Raw genomic sequence first — 13,925 nt, 5'->3', positions numbered from 1 at the left:
CAAACATAAGAAAACATAAACAAAACAAAAAAACTCATGTGGTGGATATTTATAATGCCCAAATCTCCTCACCACTTGGAATGATCATTCCATGACACTTCAAATTTATTTAACAACAACTAGCAACTAAAAATCCTGCAAATCTTATCTCAATAGAGTAAACTGAAACTTCATAAATCAAAAAATTAAATGAAATTAACTAAAATTAAACTTGCAACTTCAGAAAATACAACATTCAATGGCATAGGAATCCATAAACTAAAATACAGCAAATTATACAGAAAATCCATAAACTAAAATTAAACTTTACAATAATTTTAATTTATCTGCAATTGACAGAAATTTCATTAACATAAAATTAGAAATTAAACAGTAAATCACAAAAAAATCAATACAATACTTAAACACCTAAATTCAAATCAACATTGTAATTAAACACAGTAATTAGATTCAATTAACAAAAAACCTAAAAAATCACCCTGTTAAATCGGCTTATGAAATTCAAATTTTGGTTTGGAGGGGTGAGTAGGGCTTCGATTTTGAGAGAAGGTGCGGCGAGAGAGTGAAATGATAGGGTATTAAGAGAGGGGGCGCTGAGAGGAAATTCTAGGGTTCGATTTTGAGAGAGGGGGCGACGAAGAGATGAAATAATAGGCTTCGATTTTGATAAAGGGGCGGTGAGAGGATGAACAGAGGGGAACGGAGAAGAAGAATGAGAGATGAGGTTGAGACGAAGAGAGAGCGGTTGAGAGGGGGGCGTCGAGGCAGAGGCCGAGCGGGGGCAGCTGGCATTGCGATAGGGCGAGAGGAGAGGGGGCGAGAAATATCGAGGAAGAGAGATTGAAGAAAAAAACAAAAACAAGTGAGGGCTTACGTGGCGCGAGATGATATGGCAAAAACAGAGGGTTTACCATTTAATGATGTGGCAGTTTTTATGGCAGTCGGTGTGTTCATCTGCTCACACTGTCCTGATGAGGTGGTGACACATAACTAGTTGAAGCTTACGTGTCACCTTTAACTGTACACATATATAGTGGACCGATCAAAGTTGGGTATTTTTTAAAATAAGTTCATCGCGTCGTCATTTCTCAAAATATGTTTTTGAAATTGGTTATTTTGGTAAAAGAAAACTCTTAAAATATCTTAAATTGATAATCTAAGGTATTAATTACAATAGATTTTTAAAAAATAATTAATAAACATATTATATTTTATTATTATATTAAATAGAATATAATAAAATGTGGAAGATTTTTAAAACAAAAAATTAATGTTTTTAAAATATGTTTAAATTATAAAAAAAACTTAAATCAATAATGAAAGAAAATTAGAAGAAAAAAAGTTTGCTCCTGTGGAGGGTTATCACAACGCGGTGATGACATGTAGGACACGTGGTTAATGATAAGGCATTTCGATGACATGGCACATGATGGGCATTAGTTCGTTCATTTGATGACATGTCACCTAATAAGCAATCAAAGTTTAAGTTCAATTATACACTTGATCGGTCAAAGTTAATTATCTTTATATTAAGTTTAGAACTAGGTTATTTTTGTTAATATTTGTTAAAAAATAAGTAATTTAGTAAATTCCCTTAAAACGATCTCCACTTGGGAAGGAAGTAGCTAGCAGTGCAATAGTTACTCAAGTATCATAAAAGAGTTTGTTCGAGATCTAATAAATTACAGTGAAAAGAAAATAGAGAGAAACACTACTGGGACAAAGCACTTGTGTTGTAGACAAGGAGGGCTCCTCCTAAGAGAAGACCACCGAGAGTGACTGCCCAAATTAAGAGCCCTGTGGTTCCTGCCATCAAAGAACAGATAAGAAGCTCAGTAAATAAGAGTTCAGCTTAGAATGATCAGAAACTTCATCTTCTCCGGAGAACTTACCTCCCACATAGACATCACCACTGGCTGACCATTCCTCTGGTGAGTAAATAGGACTGCAGATCAAACACAATGGATTACCCATTTTATTGAACTAAGGTTTATATCCCCAGTAAGAACTGTTTGAAGTTTTGAGCTCTGTACCTGTATCCATCAACATTGGCACCATATTTGTCTACAAATTGGTATACACCCTTCCCCTGTATCATCAATTGACAACATCAAACACCCAGAAGAAAACAGCCATGACGACCATCATTTTTCACATCAATTAAGCTTTATATCAAATGAGGAATCAGTTTAGAAGAGAACCTTGCCCTTCCTTCCTGATGCATCAAGACCAGATTTCAAATCCATGCCTCCTCCGGGTCCTGAATTCAATATTCCCATCTCAGTAATCACCAAAACACAAAGAAAAAAGGATTTGCAGATAACTAGAACAGAAAACTAAAAGAAAGAAAAAGATCCCCATTTCAGGAATCACCAAAATACAGAAAGATAAGCAGGCTTTGCATGGATTTAGAAAGAAAAATCACAAGGAAGAAAAAAGAGGGAAAAAAAAAAAGAAATAAAGCAGTAGCAACAATTAGGATTGGGCTCCTTGATGCCACACAAATGATTAAACGAAGCAGCAATTCAAAAACCCATTTTAATTCTCTTCCGAAGGGAGTAGTATCACTGACCGTAAGGTTGAGAAGTCTTGATCTTCTTGACACCACTGGCCTCGATCTTGAAAGAAGAGGGTCTTACCAGGGAAGGCAAGCCTCTGACGGCGAACTTCTCGGGTAAGGGAGAGGGCTTGAGAGTCAAGGAAGACATGACAGAGGCTGCCATTTCTGCTGTGCCGGACACCCTTTAGCTCTTCTTCTTTATTTCTCTTTGTGATCTCTCCGCTTGCTCAACAGGAATTTCAATGGAGGTTTGCTAATAAGACCAGAAGAGTGGGTGTTCCATCTGACACGTGGCAGTACGTATGTGGGTAGAACTTGATATGATAGCGCCACATTATCCTCAATTCCACTGTCACTCATTATTCACAGATTGAAGAGGAAGAGATATTAGAAAAAAAAAATTAATTTTGCTTGGAAAAATCAGGATCACAGATGACAAAAAAATTGAAAAAAAAATTAATTGCAGGAGAAAATGGACCGTTGATGATAGCCGTTGGACTAAGATAGTCGTTGATGATCGGACGACTAATATAGCCGTTGGTTTGGGATAGATGTTGATCATGATCCGATGGTATAGATAAATTTTCGCACCAAATAATTTTTCATATTTGATTAACCCTTATTAAAGATATTATTAAAATAATATAATATAAATCCGAATCCATTAGGATCATTTTATAAAAGGGCTAAAATGCTCATCACTGGACCGAAAGAAGTCCAAATTCAAATGGACAAAATGTAGCCCCCTTGAAAGGCCCTTTTATGTCGTACAATTTGAAGTGATTTTCTTTTCCTATATTGTATTATTCAAACCGTGTCTATCCCACTTTAAAAGGGAAAAATACAAAAAATACAAGAAAGATGTATATTATTCTACATGTTGGGGTAATTTTTATGTGATTAAAATATTCAAGAAAGAGGACGAACAAAATATGAAATTTTTAAATCTATAAATAAACTATGACAAAAAAGTTTTGGATTTATTTTTAAAAAATTGGGTATTGAAGTCCAATAAAAAGTCACATAGATAAAATATTTCTATAAATGACCCAGATAAATATATTAAATCATGTCATTTTCTTAATTTCCAATATGCCATTTAAATTTTAAGTAGGGACTTTATGGGTATTAAAACCCACAGGTCGGGTTTGATCAAACCCGAACCTGAACCCAAACCAAAACTCATCTCTGAACCACAGGGTGGAAAATGGACCAGGAACCTTGAGGGGTAGAGTTTCTTAAATTTTACCAACGTGGCAGCCATGTAACCTACCACATAAGGTTACAGTCAACGTTATGAAGGGCCCCACCTTACGCGTGTAGCAGAACAACAAAGAGCAGCTAAAAACTGGATTTGATGAGCCGTTGGCGTCCTCCATGTCAGGACGGTTTTTTGGCGGGTAACGCCCCAAAGTTACTGATAAAAGCCCTGCAATTTTTATTGTTTTTTTCGCGCTCTCCCATGTCATTTTTTTGCAGACAGAATCCGAGACAGAGAAAGGAGAGATGTTACTTCGTCCTTTGTTCCGTTTTAGGGTCTCAGATAATGCGGGATTAGGGTTTCAGAAAGGCCGAAGGTTTGGACTTTGATCGCTTTTTGCAGAGTGGGAGTTAGCAGTGGCTGTTCAGGTGCCTGCATTGCTTGAGATTGAGTTTAATGTTTTTGTGAAGTTGTATACAGTGGACGAAGGGAAACCGAGGTTTTCCTAGTCTTATGAGTTCAACTTTGTAGCGTTTTGGGGTTGTGGGTTTGGAGAATGGAGATTGCGCTTTTGTTTTCTGCTGACATTGAGCTTGACGGGTAAAGCTTGGGTTTTCCTGGTCAAGAGTTCATTTGGTCCCCAGGCATTTAATGTAGTGGAGCTCAGCATCCTGTTCGCGCGGTCGGTGCTGTTTGCTGCTGAGGTCACTACAATACGAAAATGGACATTTTCCGGCAGTAAATGTGACACTTCTGCTGTTCTGAAACCGTAAAACTCTATGGTTCATAGCGAAAAGAATTGGCTCAAGTGTTGTGTGACGGTTTGTACAACTGAAGTTATGTTTATGGTGAAAGTTGTTTCCGGCGATTCGGCCCCATGCCGTTAGCTTGGTTTCTTCGAGACGTAGTGGGAGAGGCAGGTGGGTGGACCTTAAATACCAGGAGGTGGTTTATTTGGAATACAAGCTATTAAAAGCTTCGAATCTCTCATCGTCTTTCTGGTGAGAGTTGCTTTGATGCTCGCTCCGGCTTGGTGCAATGCCGTGCTTATCTTAGTTCAGAGCGGATATAGACTCAATATCCGCTAACAGTTGCATCTAGTTGTCTTATTTCCTTCGCACTTGAGATTGTGCGGTTATTTATCAGGTGAAAGCTACTGAGAAAGAATGGGCCAGTACTACCTTGAAAGATTGTGCCGGTTGCTATTTCTGCAATAATTTACGGTCTAATTTTCTACTGAGCGCCTGCTTCCCCAGCTGTGGATGCACGGTTTCATGCTTCTTCGCTATCCTGAATGAGCTCAATTGAGGGTTTTGAAGTACCCATTTGAAGATACCCCAATTCATCCTTCTTCCCTCTTTCCGTTCACCATAATTTTTTTTTTTTCGCGCAGATACAGAAGCTCTCATTCTCATTTTGTCTGTTGTTAGCAATCCCGATATCCAGCGAGAATGAAGCTCCTTAGGCTTTTGATTTTATCACTCTTTATCATTTCTTCTATGGCCCAGCTCCCACCACAGGACATTTTGGCTCTCCTTGAGTTTAAGAAGGGGATCAAGCAGGATCCAACAGGCTACATTCTCGATTCTTGGAATGATGAGTCCATAGATTTTAATGGATGTCCGTCTTCGTGGAATGGAATTGTATGCAATGGAGCAAATGTAGCCGGAGTTGTCCTTGACAATCTGAATCTCATTGGCGATGCTGATTTAAGTGTTTTTGCCAATCTCACAATGCTTGTAAAACTCTCCATGTCGAACAACTCTATTTCAGGCAAATTCCCTGAAAATATCGCCGATTTCAAAAGCCTGAAGTTTTTTGATATCTCTAACAACATGTTTACTGATACCTTGCCAGCGGGAATTGGCAAGTTGCGGAGTTTGCAGAACCTTTCTTTATCTGGAAATAACTTCTCTGGTTCAATTCCAGAATCTATTAGTGGACTGACCTCAATCCAATCTCTGGATTTAAGTAGAAATTCTTTTTCTGGTCCGCTGCCTTTGTCTCTGACAAACCTGAAAATGTTGGTGGTTTTGAATCTCTCCTTTAATAGTTTTACTAAGAGAATCCCTTCTGGGTTTGATACACTTCCGAATCTTGAGGTGCTTGATTTACATCAGAATCAGCTGGAAGGTGTTATTGATGAAAAATTTCTGCTTTTTTCAAAAGTTGTTCATGTCGATTTTAGTGGGAATTTATTTAGAAGCTCCAGCTCACAGACGCAGAAATTTCTATTTGGTGTTTCTGAGACTATTCAGTATTTGAATCTGAGCAATAATCGATTCACTGGATCACTGATAGGTGGAGGTGGTCTCTTATCATTTGAGAACTTGAAGGTGTTGGACCTGAGCTACAATGAGCTATCTGGAGAATTACCAGGATTTGATTTTTTCTATGCTCTGGAGATTTTGAGACTTTCAAATAATAAGTTTTCTGGGTTCATACCTAATGGACTTTTGAAAGGTGATTCTTTGGTACTGACTGAACTGGATCTTAGTGCCAATAATCTATCAGGTACACTTTTACCCTGCTAAGTTCTTATAGAAACCTTTTCCTGATTTTTCCCTGCCATATTGAGTGAGACCAGATTTAAGTTATTGGAAAATATTTACTGAAGTCTGGTTTACTGCTTCTTTACCCTCCCGTCTCCCCAAGTTGCAGGCATTTCTTTATCTGCAAATGTGCGTTTCTTAGCTGACTTAGAAAAGATTTTCTTTTAAAATGCTTCAAATGTTTCATTTTTCAGGGCCTATTAGCATGATCATGTCAACAAGCCTACACAGTCTTAACGTCTCTTCAAATGCCATATCTGGTGATCTCCCATTGCTAACAGGAGGCTGCACAGTCCTAGACCTATCACATAATCAGCTCACGGGAAACTTGTCTGCAATGATGAAATGGGGAAACGGTATTGAATATGTAGATTTAAGCCAGAACCTGTTGACCGGGTCTCTCCCTGAGTTAACCTCTCAGTTTTTACGGCTGAACTATCTGAATCTCTCTTATAATTCTCTATCAAGCTCGCTTCCTACTGTACTTACTCAGTACCCCAAACTCCGTTCTCTTGACCTTAGTTTTAATCATTTTGGAGGTCCTTTGCCTGCAGACTTGCTTGGCTCCTCAACGTTGCAGGAGCTCTATCTCAGAAACAATTTGCTCACTGGAGGTATTACATTTTCTCTCACTTCACCAAACAAAAGTAACCTTCAGGTTCTTGATATTTCTGGGAATCAGCTGAATGGGACGATATCTAATGAACTCAGCTCATTATCCAGCCTGGAGAAACTTGATTTGTCCAGAAATGGTTTCACAGGTCCCCTTCCCCATTCCCTTGCGGGACTTGTCTACCTTGTTTCTCTAGACTTTTCAATGAACCATTTCACTGGACCTTTGCCAGAGGCTTTGCCTAACACCCTTCAAGCTTTTAATGCTTCATATAATAATCTCTCTGGTTTTGTCCCTCTAAATCTCAGGAAGTTTCCAGATTCTTCATTCCACCCTGGAAATTCAAAACTACAGTTTCCCAATGGCTACCCTGGCTCTGACAACTCTCCTACGGGAAGTCCTACAAATAAAACATCCAGAACTGTTATCAAACTTGCTTTGATAGTATCATGTGTTGTTGCTGCTGTGATTCTTATCCTTTTAGCTATTTTTGTACACTACAAGAGGCTTTCAAGGAGGTCGTCTGGGTTAGAAAATGTCTCCAACAAAGACACGCAACTACCGGGTCCCAAAAGCAGAGACATTGGGGGTGCTTTGGTTGTATCTGCAGAAGATCTTATGGGTTCAAGAAAGGGTTCTTCTTCAGAGATTATTAGTCCTGATGAAAAAATAGCTGCTGGTACTGGTTTTTCACCTTCCAAAACAAGCCAGTTCTCATGGTCTCCTGATTCTGGCGAATCTTTGAGTCAAGAAAATTTGGCAAGGTTAGATGTTCGGTCACCTGACAGATTAGCTGGAGAGCTGCATCTCTTGGATGAGACAAGTGTTCTGACACCGGAGGAGCTTTCACGTGCACCAGCAGAAGTCCTCGGAAGGAGCAGTCATGGTACTTCATATAAGGCAACACTGGATAATGGGGTTTTGTTGACTGTCAAGTGGTTGAGAGAAGGTGTGGCTAAGCCAAGGAAAGATTTCTCCAAGGAAGCAAAGAAATTTGCAAACATCAGGCACCCTAATGTGGTGGGTTTGAGAGGGTACTATTGGGGACCTACTCAGCACGAGAAGCTCATCTTGTCAGATTACATCTCTCCTGGAAGTCTAGCCAGTTTTCTTTATGGTAACACATTAATTCTCTACTGGTTGCTTATGCTCCTTAAAATGATATTCTTAGTGACAAGTTCTACTTCTTCGAGTTGGTAGATTCTTTTAAGTATCTGTTGTAATTTGAAGTGAAGACCAACTGCCTGTTACACAGTTTCTTATTATAATTTTACTGTAGCACATGTTTTCATTTGTTCCTCAGACATCTGGAAGAATAATCTGCTCTCCTCATTACATATCTATCTTTCATTATATAGTCTAATGTTCAATTGCTTCTCCCTCTTGTGAAGGTTGCCATGCTAGTTCCTATTTGCTCTGTCACAAAATAGCCTCTGAGGAAAATGTTCTTCTGTCCCCCACTCAAAAAATTGCATCTGCACCTTATTTTTGTATAGAGAAAAGTAAGCAGTGGCATAACAAAACCTGCTCTTCCTTTTTTTTTTTTTTTTTTTTTTTTTTTTTCAGATCGACCTGGAAGGAGGAGACCTCCAATAACATGGGCGCAGCGTCTGAAAATAGCGGTTGATGTTGCTCGTGGCCTCAACTATCTTCATTTTGACCGTGCAGTTCCTCACGGTAACCTGAAAGCAACAAACATCTTATTAGATGGGCCTGACCTCAATGCCAGAGTTGCCGATTATTGTCTCCATCGCCTCATGACACAAGCAGGCACATTTGAACAGATCCTCGATGCTGGTATTCTAGGCTACCGTGCACCTGAGCTGGCAGCAGCAAAGAAACCTTCACCTTCGTTCAAATCAGACATTTATGCTTTTGGGGTCATATTGTTGGAGCTCTTAACAGGTAGATGTGCTGGGGATGTGGTTTCTGGCGAGGAAGGTGGGGTTGATTTAACAGATTGGGTAAGACTAAGAGTGGCAGAAGGGCGTGGATCAGATTGTTTTGATGCAGCCATGACCGCAGAAATGGTGAATCCATCAACTTCAAAGGGTGTGAAGGAGGTTTTGGGTATAGGTTTGAGGTGTATACGCCCTGTTTCTGAGAGGCCAGGGATCAAATCTGTTTATGAGGATCTGTCCTCCATTTGACTAGGGACCTTATGTTACTGTTTGTGATCAGTTAACTGATTTGTAGTGTTATATTATGGAGGTCCATTTTGGTGTTTTTTTTTCTTTTTTTTTTGAGAAAGAAAAACAGGTGTTCAGGTGTCACTTATTTGCAATTGACAAAGACTGATACTCATTGCTGGACACAACATGTTTCAGAAATACAAGCATAGCGACCCTGTTAAAATTCTCTCATACTTGTAAGAAACAACCTAGTATAAGAATAATCCAATATGAATCAATACCTAATTTTAACACCCATATGTACCAAGAATTCTAGCAATCCAATTCAGACCAATAAAATCCAGTTCTTGTTAACTGATTTATTATATAATCCATTCGGGTATGACCCAATTCAAAACAAGCAAGGACAGATTTTCTTTGCACCATTAAAATAGCTCAATGAGAACACCTCTTGCAAGTCTCTTATACATAAATTGGTTTTAGCTCCAATCAGCACCTGTTGCAGTTCTAATATTCTTGAGACCTTGAAAGGGGCTCGAGCGGGCTAGATTTTATAGGGCTTCCTCACCTTTTGAAATCTCATCCTTGCCTGAGTAATAGTGGCGAAAAACACAAGAGAAGTCCTTGTACTCCAGTCCTTCCTTGCATAGGCTTGTGTAACTGGAAATGTTAGAATGCTCAGTTACTGCATACCAAAAACTTTGGAAAACAAAAACAAAAGATCCCCTCCAATGCAATTCATTATTCTCATTGCAAAAATACAATTGATCAAAATAAGGGCATACATCTCTCGTGCTTGAGCAGTGAATCGGCAATTGAAGCCAACCTCTTTGGCAGAAGCTTCAGCGAGCTCTAAGTCTTTTGCCTGGACAAAGGAGAGATTTAAAATGAACATAGAAAAAACTGTCTTTTTATAAGAAAAAGAAATGGAATTGAGAACTTCTTATTCAGCCAAAGATAAAATGGCCTTGAAGAAAAGTAAGAGCAAAAGTAAGAAGAGGGTGACAAGTTAATCTCCTTGGCCAAATCACGTACCATGAGCTTTGATGAGAACCCGCCATCATAATTTCTTGAAGACGGAACTCCTTCCATTACTCCAGGCACCGGATTGTAGATATCACTTACATGTTTTAGCAGCCAATACATGGAAGAGAGAATAACATAACATCAAAATATAGTACATTTTAAGGCAAAACTAAAGAAATCAGAACGGAGAGAAAGGAGGTAGGACAACTTAGCAGCACTCAACCTTTTCCTTCTAAGTAAAGTCATATTATTTATTACAGCAATACTATTATCTCCATTTTATCATTAAAAATAGATGAAATAGAGAAAAAATACACTAAACATCAATCATCAATACATAGGATCAGTAACAAATGAAGAATAGGAAGAAATGGAGTTTAAGCCATTCAATTCAATTTAGAGGCTAAACTGCAAAATGGATGCAGCCAACTTATTTGCACTTGAGTCCATATCTTTTATCCCTACACAAATATGAGTTTATATTGACTCCTTCCATAAGAGCAGATAACTATTAGCATCATCCTAGTGTTAATGCTCTTCATGTGATAATTAAGAGTGAGTTACCTACTCCAGCAACGAGCACTGGATGAATTGAATATATTTGTAAGTGTATTTGCTGTAATTCCCAGTGACTGACCAAGAGCAAAAGCTTCGGAAATGCCAAGCATGGTAACGGCCATTGCCAAATTGTTACAGATCTTTGCTGCCTGAATCATGACAACACCAAAAGTTAACACTAACATGTTCCATCTGCTAAATTGTCAACAACCTTAAAATTCTCTAACATAACTTACTACACCATTCCCAGCTCCCCCACAGTAGATTGCACGTTTGCCCATTGCAAGAAGTAAGGACTTTGCAGCTAGATAAGCATTCTCAAGACCACCAACCTACATAACAGGTTATTATCCCTATACAAATAAAGCAGAGGTAATAACAAGCACAGAGAAACTTATTCTCCTGTTAATGCCTAACACGGGGTTCAATTATACCATGAATGTGAGTGTTGCTGCTTCTGCACCTAGAACTCCCCCAGATACAGGAGCATCCAACATTACAGGATGATCAAACAGGCCTGCAGGAGGTAAATGGTAACATGGAAAGAAAAAGAAATAGACATGGTTTAAATGCAGACAAAAGAAGACAAGAACAGATAAATGAGTGCATGAACAACGAATCAGTTAAGAAAATGCAATGCATGGGCTCAACAAGTGTAAGAATTTCAGAAATAGTTAAAGTATCAAAAACTTCATCAGAAAGCATGAATAAACGAAGGATTAAATGGACTTTTTCACAGAGACTAACCTCTCTTTTCTTCCAGGCTGCACTCAGAAATGCTTGAAGAAAGCTTTCTGGAAGTTTGGGGATCAACTGTAGAAGAATCTATAAATAACCATGGTCTCAAAAGTTTCCCACTATGAAGCAAACCATTGGAACCAGTATAAACATCCAATACCTGCAGGAAATGGCTCAACATGTATCAAATATGTAAGGTCAAATAATGCACAGATTTAAATATGGAACTGATGCAAGGCCTTTGACAGAAACTACATAATTGCTTAAGATAATGCAAGTCACATACATCAAGTAGACAGATATTTATTTCATTCAACGACTTATGTAGATTAGCTAGAGCAACTGACAAAGTGCTCCAGGCAAAAGAAAATGAAGATAATGATCACATGAGAACAGAAAAACACTACAAATATAAGATGAGAAACCCCTCTCATGTTGTGAGATATCTATGATATTCAAACTCAGTAAAAAAAAATTGAGTATGCTTCCTATATTGCCTATAGCTATCGGTCCTTGAAACATGTTTCTAAAATAACACCATATAGATTAAAACATCTAAATTCTACATGAAAAATAACAGATATAATATGTTATCCAGAAAAATTATTTGAATTGAATAATATTAAAACATGTAGATTTAATTGTTTTTCAGGGAAGTAATACAATAAAGGCATATTAACTAACCAAAAGAACGATAAGACAAGGGGACGGTAATCAAACAGAACCAGTGAAAACTCACATGGGAGGCCGAAGGCACCATAGTAATCACAACATCACTTGATTTCATGACTTCCATAGGTGTTTCTTTTGTAGTAACTCCCTTCTCAGAGAATTTCTTCATGGCATTAAGATTTCTAGAACCACAGAGAACCATTAAATTATTTTATGGTTTTATCGACATAATAGTTGAATATATATATGCAGTATAGACTAAAGTGTATCTTTTCTTTCCTTTTTTGTATAATTTTTCCATTTACGTCTTTGTGAGTATGTGCATTCATGTTTGTGTTGGTTAATGAAAACTTACACAGAGGCTTGCATGCAGATGGGAACATGAGCTCATAAAGCCATTGGGTTTTATAACAACAATGGCTTAACAGTATGCTGGTACACCCATATTTTCTTCATGAACAGCATGTAGTGAAGTTGGCATTCCCAAACTAACCCTTCAGTATCATTGCCTTTTAAGCAATATTTTCAGCTCAAAGCAGTTGGAACTTAGTAACATAAGTAGCAAAACAACTCAAATTAAAAATCTCCTTTTGGTTATGCTGAACAAATACTTGTGAGTGGAAAGTGGTATACAGTCATGTGAGGAGAAGCTGGTTGATATAAATATTACTAAAATTTTAGCTATCAAAGAATCATGCTGGTCTACTCGACCAACTTTATGGGCTCAGGAAAACAACTTATAGACAAATGATTCACAAATCAACAAACAGTTGTCGTCTTAAAAAATTAACATACTATTAAGGTTATATGGTTCATAGCACTTACATGTCATGGACAACAAGATTGTAACCCGCCCTAATCAGATTATTCGCCATATGAGAGCCCATGTTTCCAAGCCCAATGAATCCAACAGTCTGTCAAGTAAAAGTGTTTTCCTATAAAATTTTAATAATAAGTTCAAAAATAAATAATCATGTGAATTTCACCACTGCACAAATAGCCAACAAGATAAAATGGTTTCAGGTATTATGAGCCAAAAGACAAGTCAATATGAAGCTTGAAAGAATTCGGCTTACTTGAGTTTTCCAAAAGCAGTTAACCAGTATTTATCCGGCCATAAAAATATCAGAGCCAAGTTACGCAAACATATAGTTCAATTCCATATTTTTATAAACCCTAAAATAGTCTCAAGAAATACAATTTACAGCAACTCTCCAGTATCTCTCCCAAGATAAATAAGTTCTTGAGATCAAAATCCTGGAATACGAACAGAAGAAAAAAATAAAAAGATACAGCAATAGAGATGGTAAATAGATGTAAAACAGATTAAAGAACAACAAAAACCCATGTTCAATTAATTCTGACACGGTCCTCATCAAGCTTTCAGTTAACAAAACAAAGACAACCACCATTTATCTATTTCACTCTACAGGTTAGAAGCTCATTTTTAATCAAACACGATGCCGTTCCACAAAAAAAAAAACCTCTTGAGCATCGACAACCAGGTTTATATGGAAATGATCGAATGGGTTTAAGGGACAAAACACCTCGAACTGGGGTTGAACAGCTGACGACGATATTCTACGTATAGAGGGAGATGTGAAGGAAGTGAAAAAAACAGTTATTTTCTGCTTCGAAAGAGCTTTGAGAAGTCCCGCTCTGCAACTCGCCATCGATCACGATGAGGCTTGAACAGTCACTACTCGCCGCTGGACAGAAACAAGAATGAAAAGAAGAAAAATGAATTTGAGTTTGTCGACTGTTGTCGTCTACTGAAGATTACGATTTGATCAAAACAAAATTTATAAAATATTTTAATAATTAAAATATGTGTCCTATCTCAGCCATCCGTATCAATGACTATAATAAATTT

At 37.8% G+C, this 13,925-nt stretch overlaps 3 protein-coding genes across 4 annotated transcripts; 1 reads left to right on the top strand and 2 right to left on the bottom strand.

Moving 5' to 3' along the window:
* Nucleotides 1-1,622: 1,622 nt before the first annotated feature.
* LOC137951905 (photosystem II 10 kDa polypeptide, chloroplastic) lies at nt 1,623-2,799 on the bottom strand. The gene is made up of 5 exons (XM_068798884.1): nt 2,573-2,799; nt 2,202-2,260; nt 2,034-2,089; nt 1,893-1,945; nt 1,623-1,806 (listed from the first exon to the last, which is right to left on the bottom strand). The coding sequence occupies exons 1-5, from the start codon at nt 2,721-2,723 to the stop codon at nt 1,712-1,714; spliced, it is 414 nt and encodes a 137-aa protein (XP_068654985.1). The 5' UTR covers nt 2,724-2,799; the 3' UTR covers nt 1,623-1,711.
* Nucleotides 2,800-4,032: 1,233 nt separating this feature from the next.
* Nucleotides 4,033-9,142, top strand: LOC137951330 (LRR receptor-like serine/threonine-protein kinase GHR1). The gene is made up of 3 exons (XM_068797917.1): nt 4,033-6,275; nt 6,508-8,043; nt 8,493-9,142. Exons 1-3 carry the CDS (start codon nt 5,213-5,215, stop codon nt 9,074-9,076), a joined length of 3,183 nt encoding a protein of 1,060 aa, XP_068654018.1. The 5' UTR covers nt 4,033-5,212; the 3' UTR covers nt 9,077-9,142.
* Nucleotides 8,522-13,798, bottom strand: LOC137951331 (probable 3-hydroxyisobutyrate dehydrogenase, mitochondrial). Of its 2 annotated transcripts, none has more exons than XM_068797918.1 (11): nt 13,600-13,798; nt 12,878-12,966; nt 12,120-12,234; nt 11,390-11,540; nt 11,077-11,159; nt 10,879-10,974; nt 10,649-10,791; nt 10,094-10,178; nt 9,844-9,923; nt 9,627-9,718; nt 8,522-8,608 (listed from the first exon to the last, which is right to left on the bottom strand). In XM_068797918.1, the coding sequence occupies exons 1-11, from the start codon at nt 13,723-13,725 to the stop codon at nt 8,568-8,570; spliced, it is 1,101 nt and encodes a 366-aa protein (XP_068654019.1). In that variant the 5' UTR covers nt 13,726-13,798; the 3' UTR covers nt 8,522-8,567. The 2 variants fall into 2 exon arrangements, with proteins under 2 accessions (XP_068654019.1, XP_068654020.1); XM_068797919.1 differs by having other exon boundaries at nt 12,878-12,987; nt 13,600-13,685.
* Nucleotides 13,799-13,925: the final 127 nt, after the last annotated feature.

This window comes from Aristolochia californica, unplaced genomic scaffold (genome assembly GCF_029961685.1).
Source record: "Aristolochia californica isolate CCGP_79_NKW_82.1479 unplaced genomic scaffold, dmAriCali1.0.hap1 SCAF_15, whole genome shotgun sequence".
Classification (NCBI taxonomy): Eukaryota; Viridiplantae; Streptophyta; class Magnoliopsida; order Piperales; family Aristolochiaceae; genus Aristolochia; species Aristolochia californica.
Note: the sequence above shows the minus strand (reverse complement) of the source record. Positions and strands in the feature narration are given on the sequence as shown.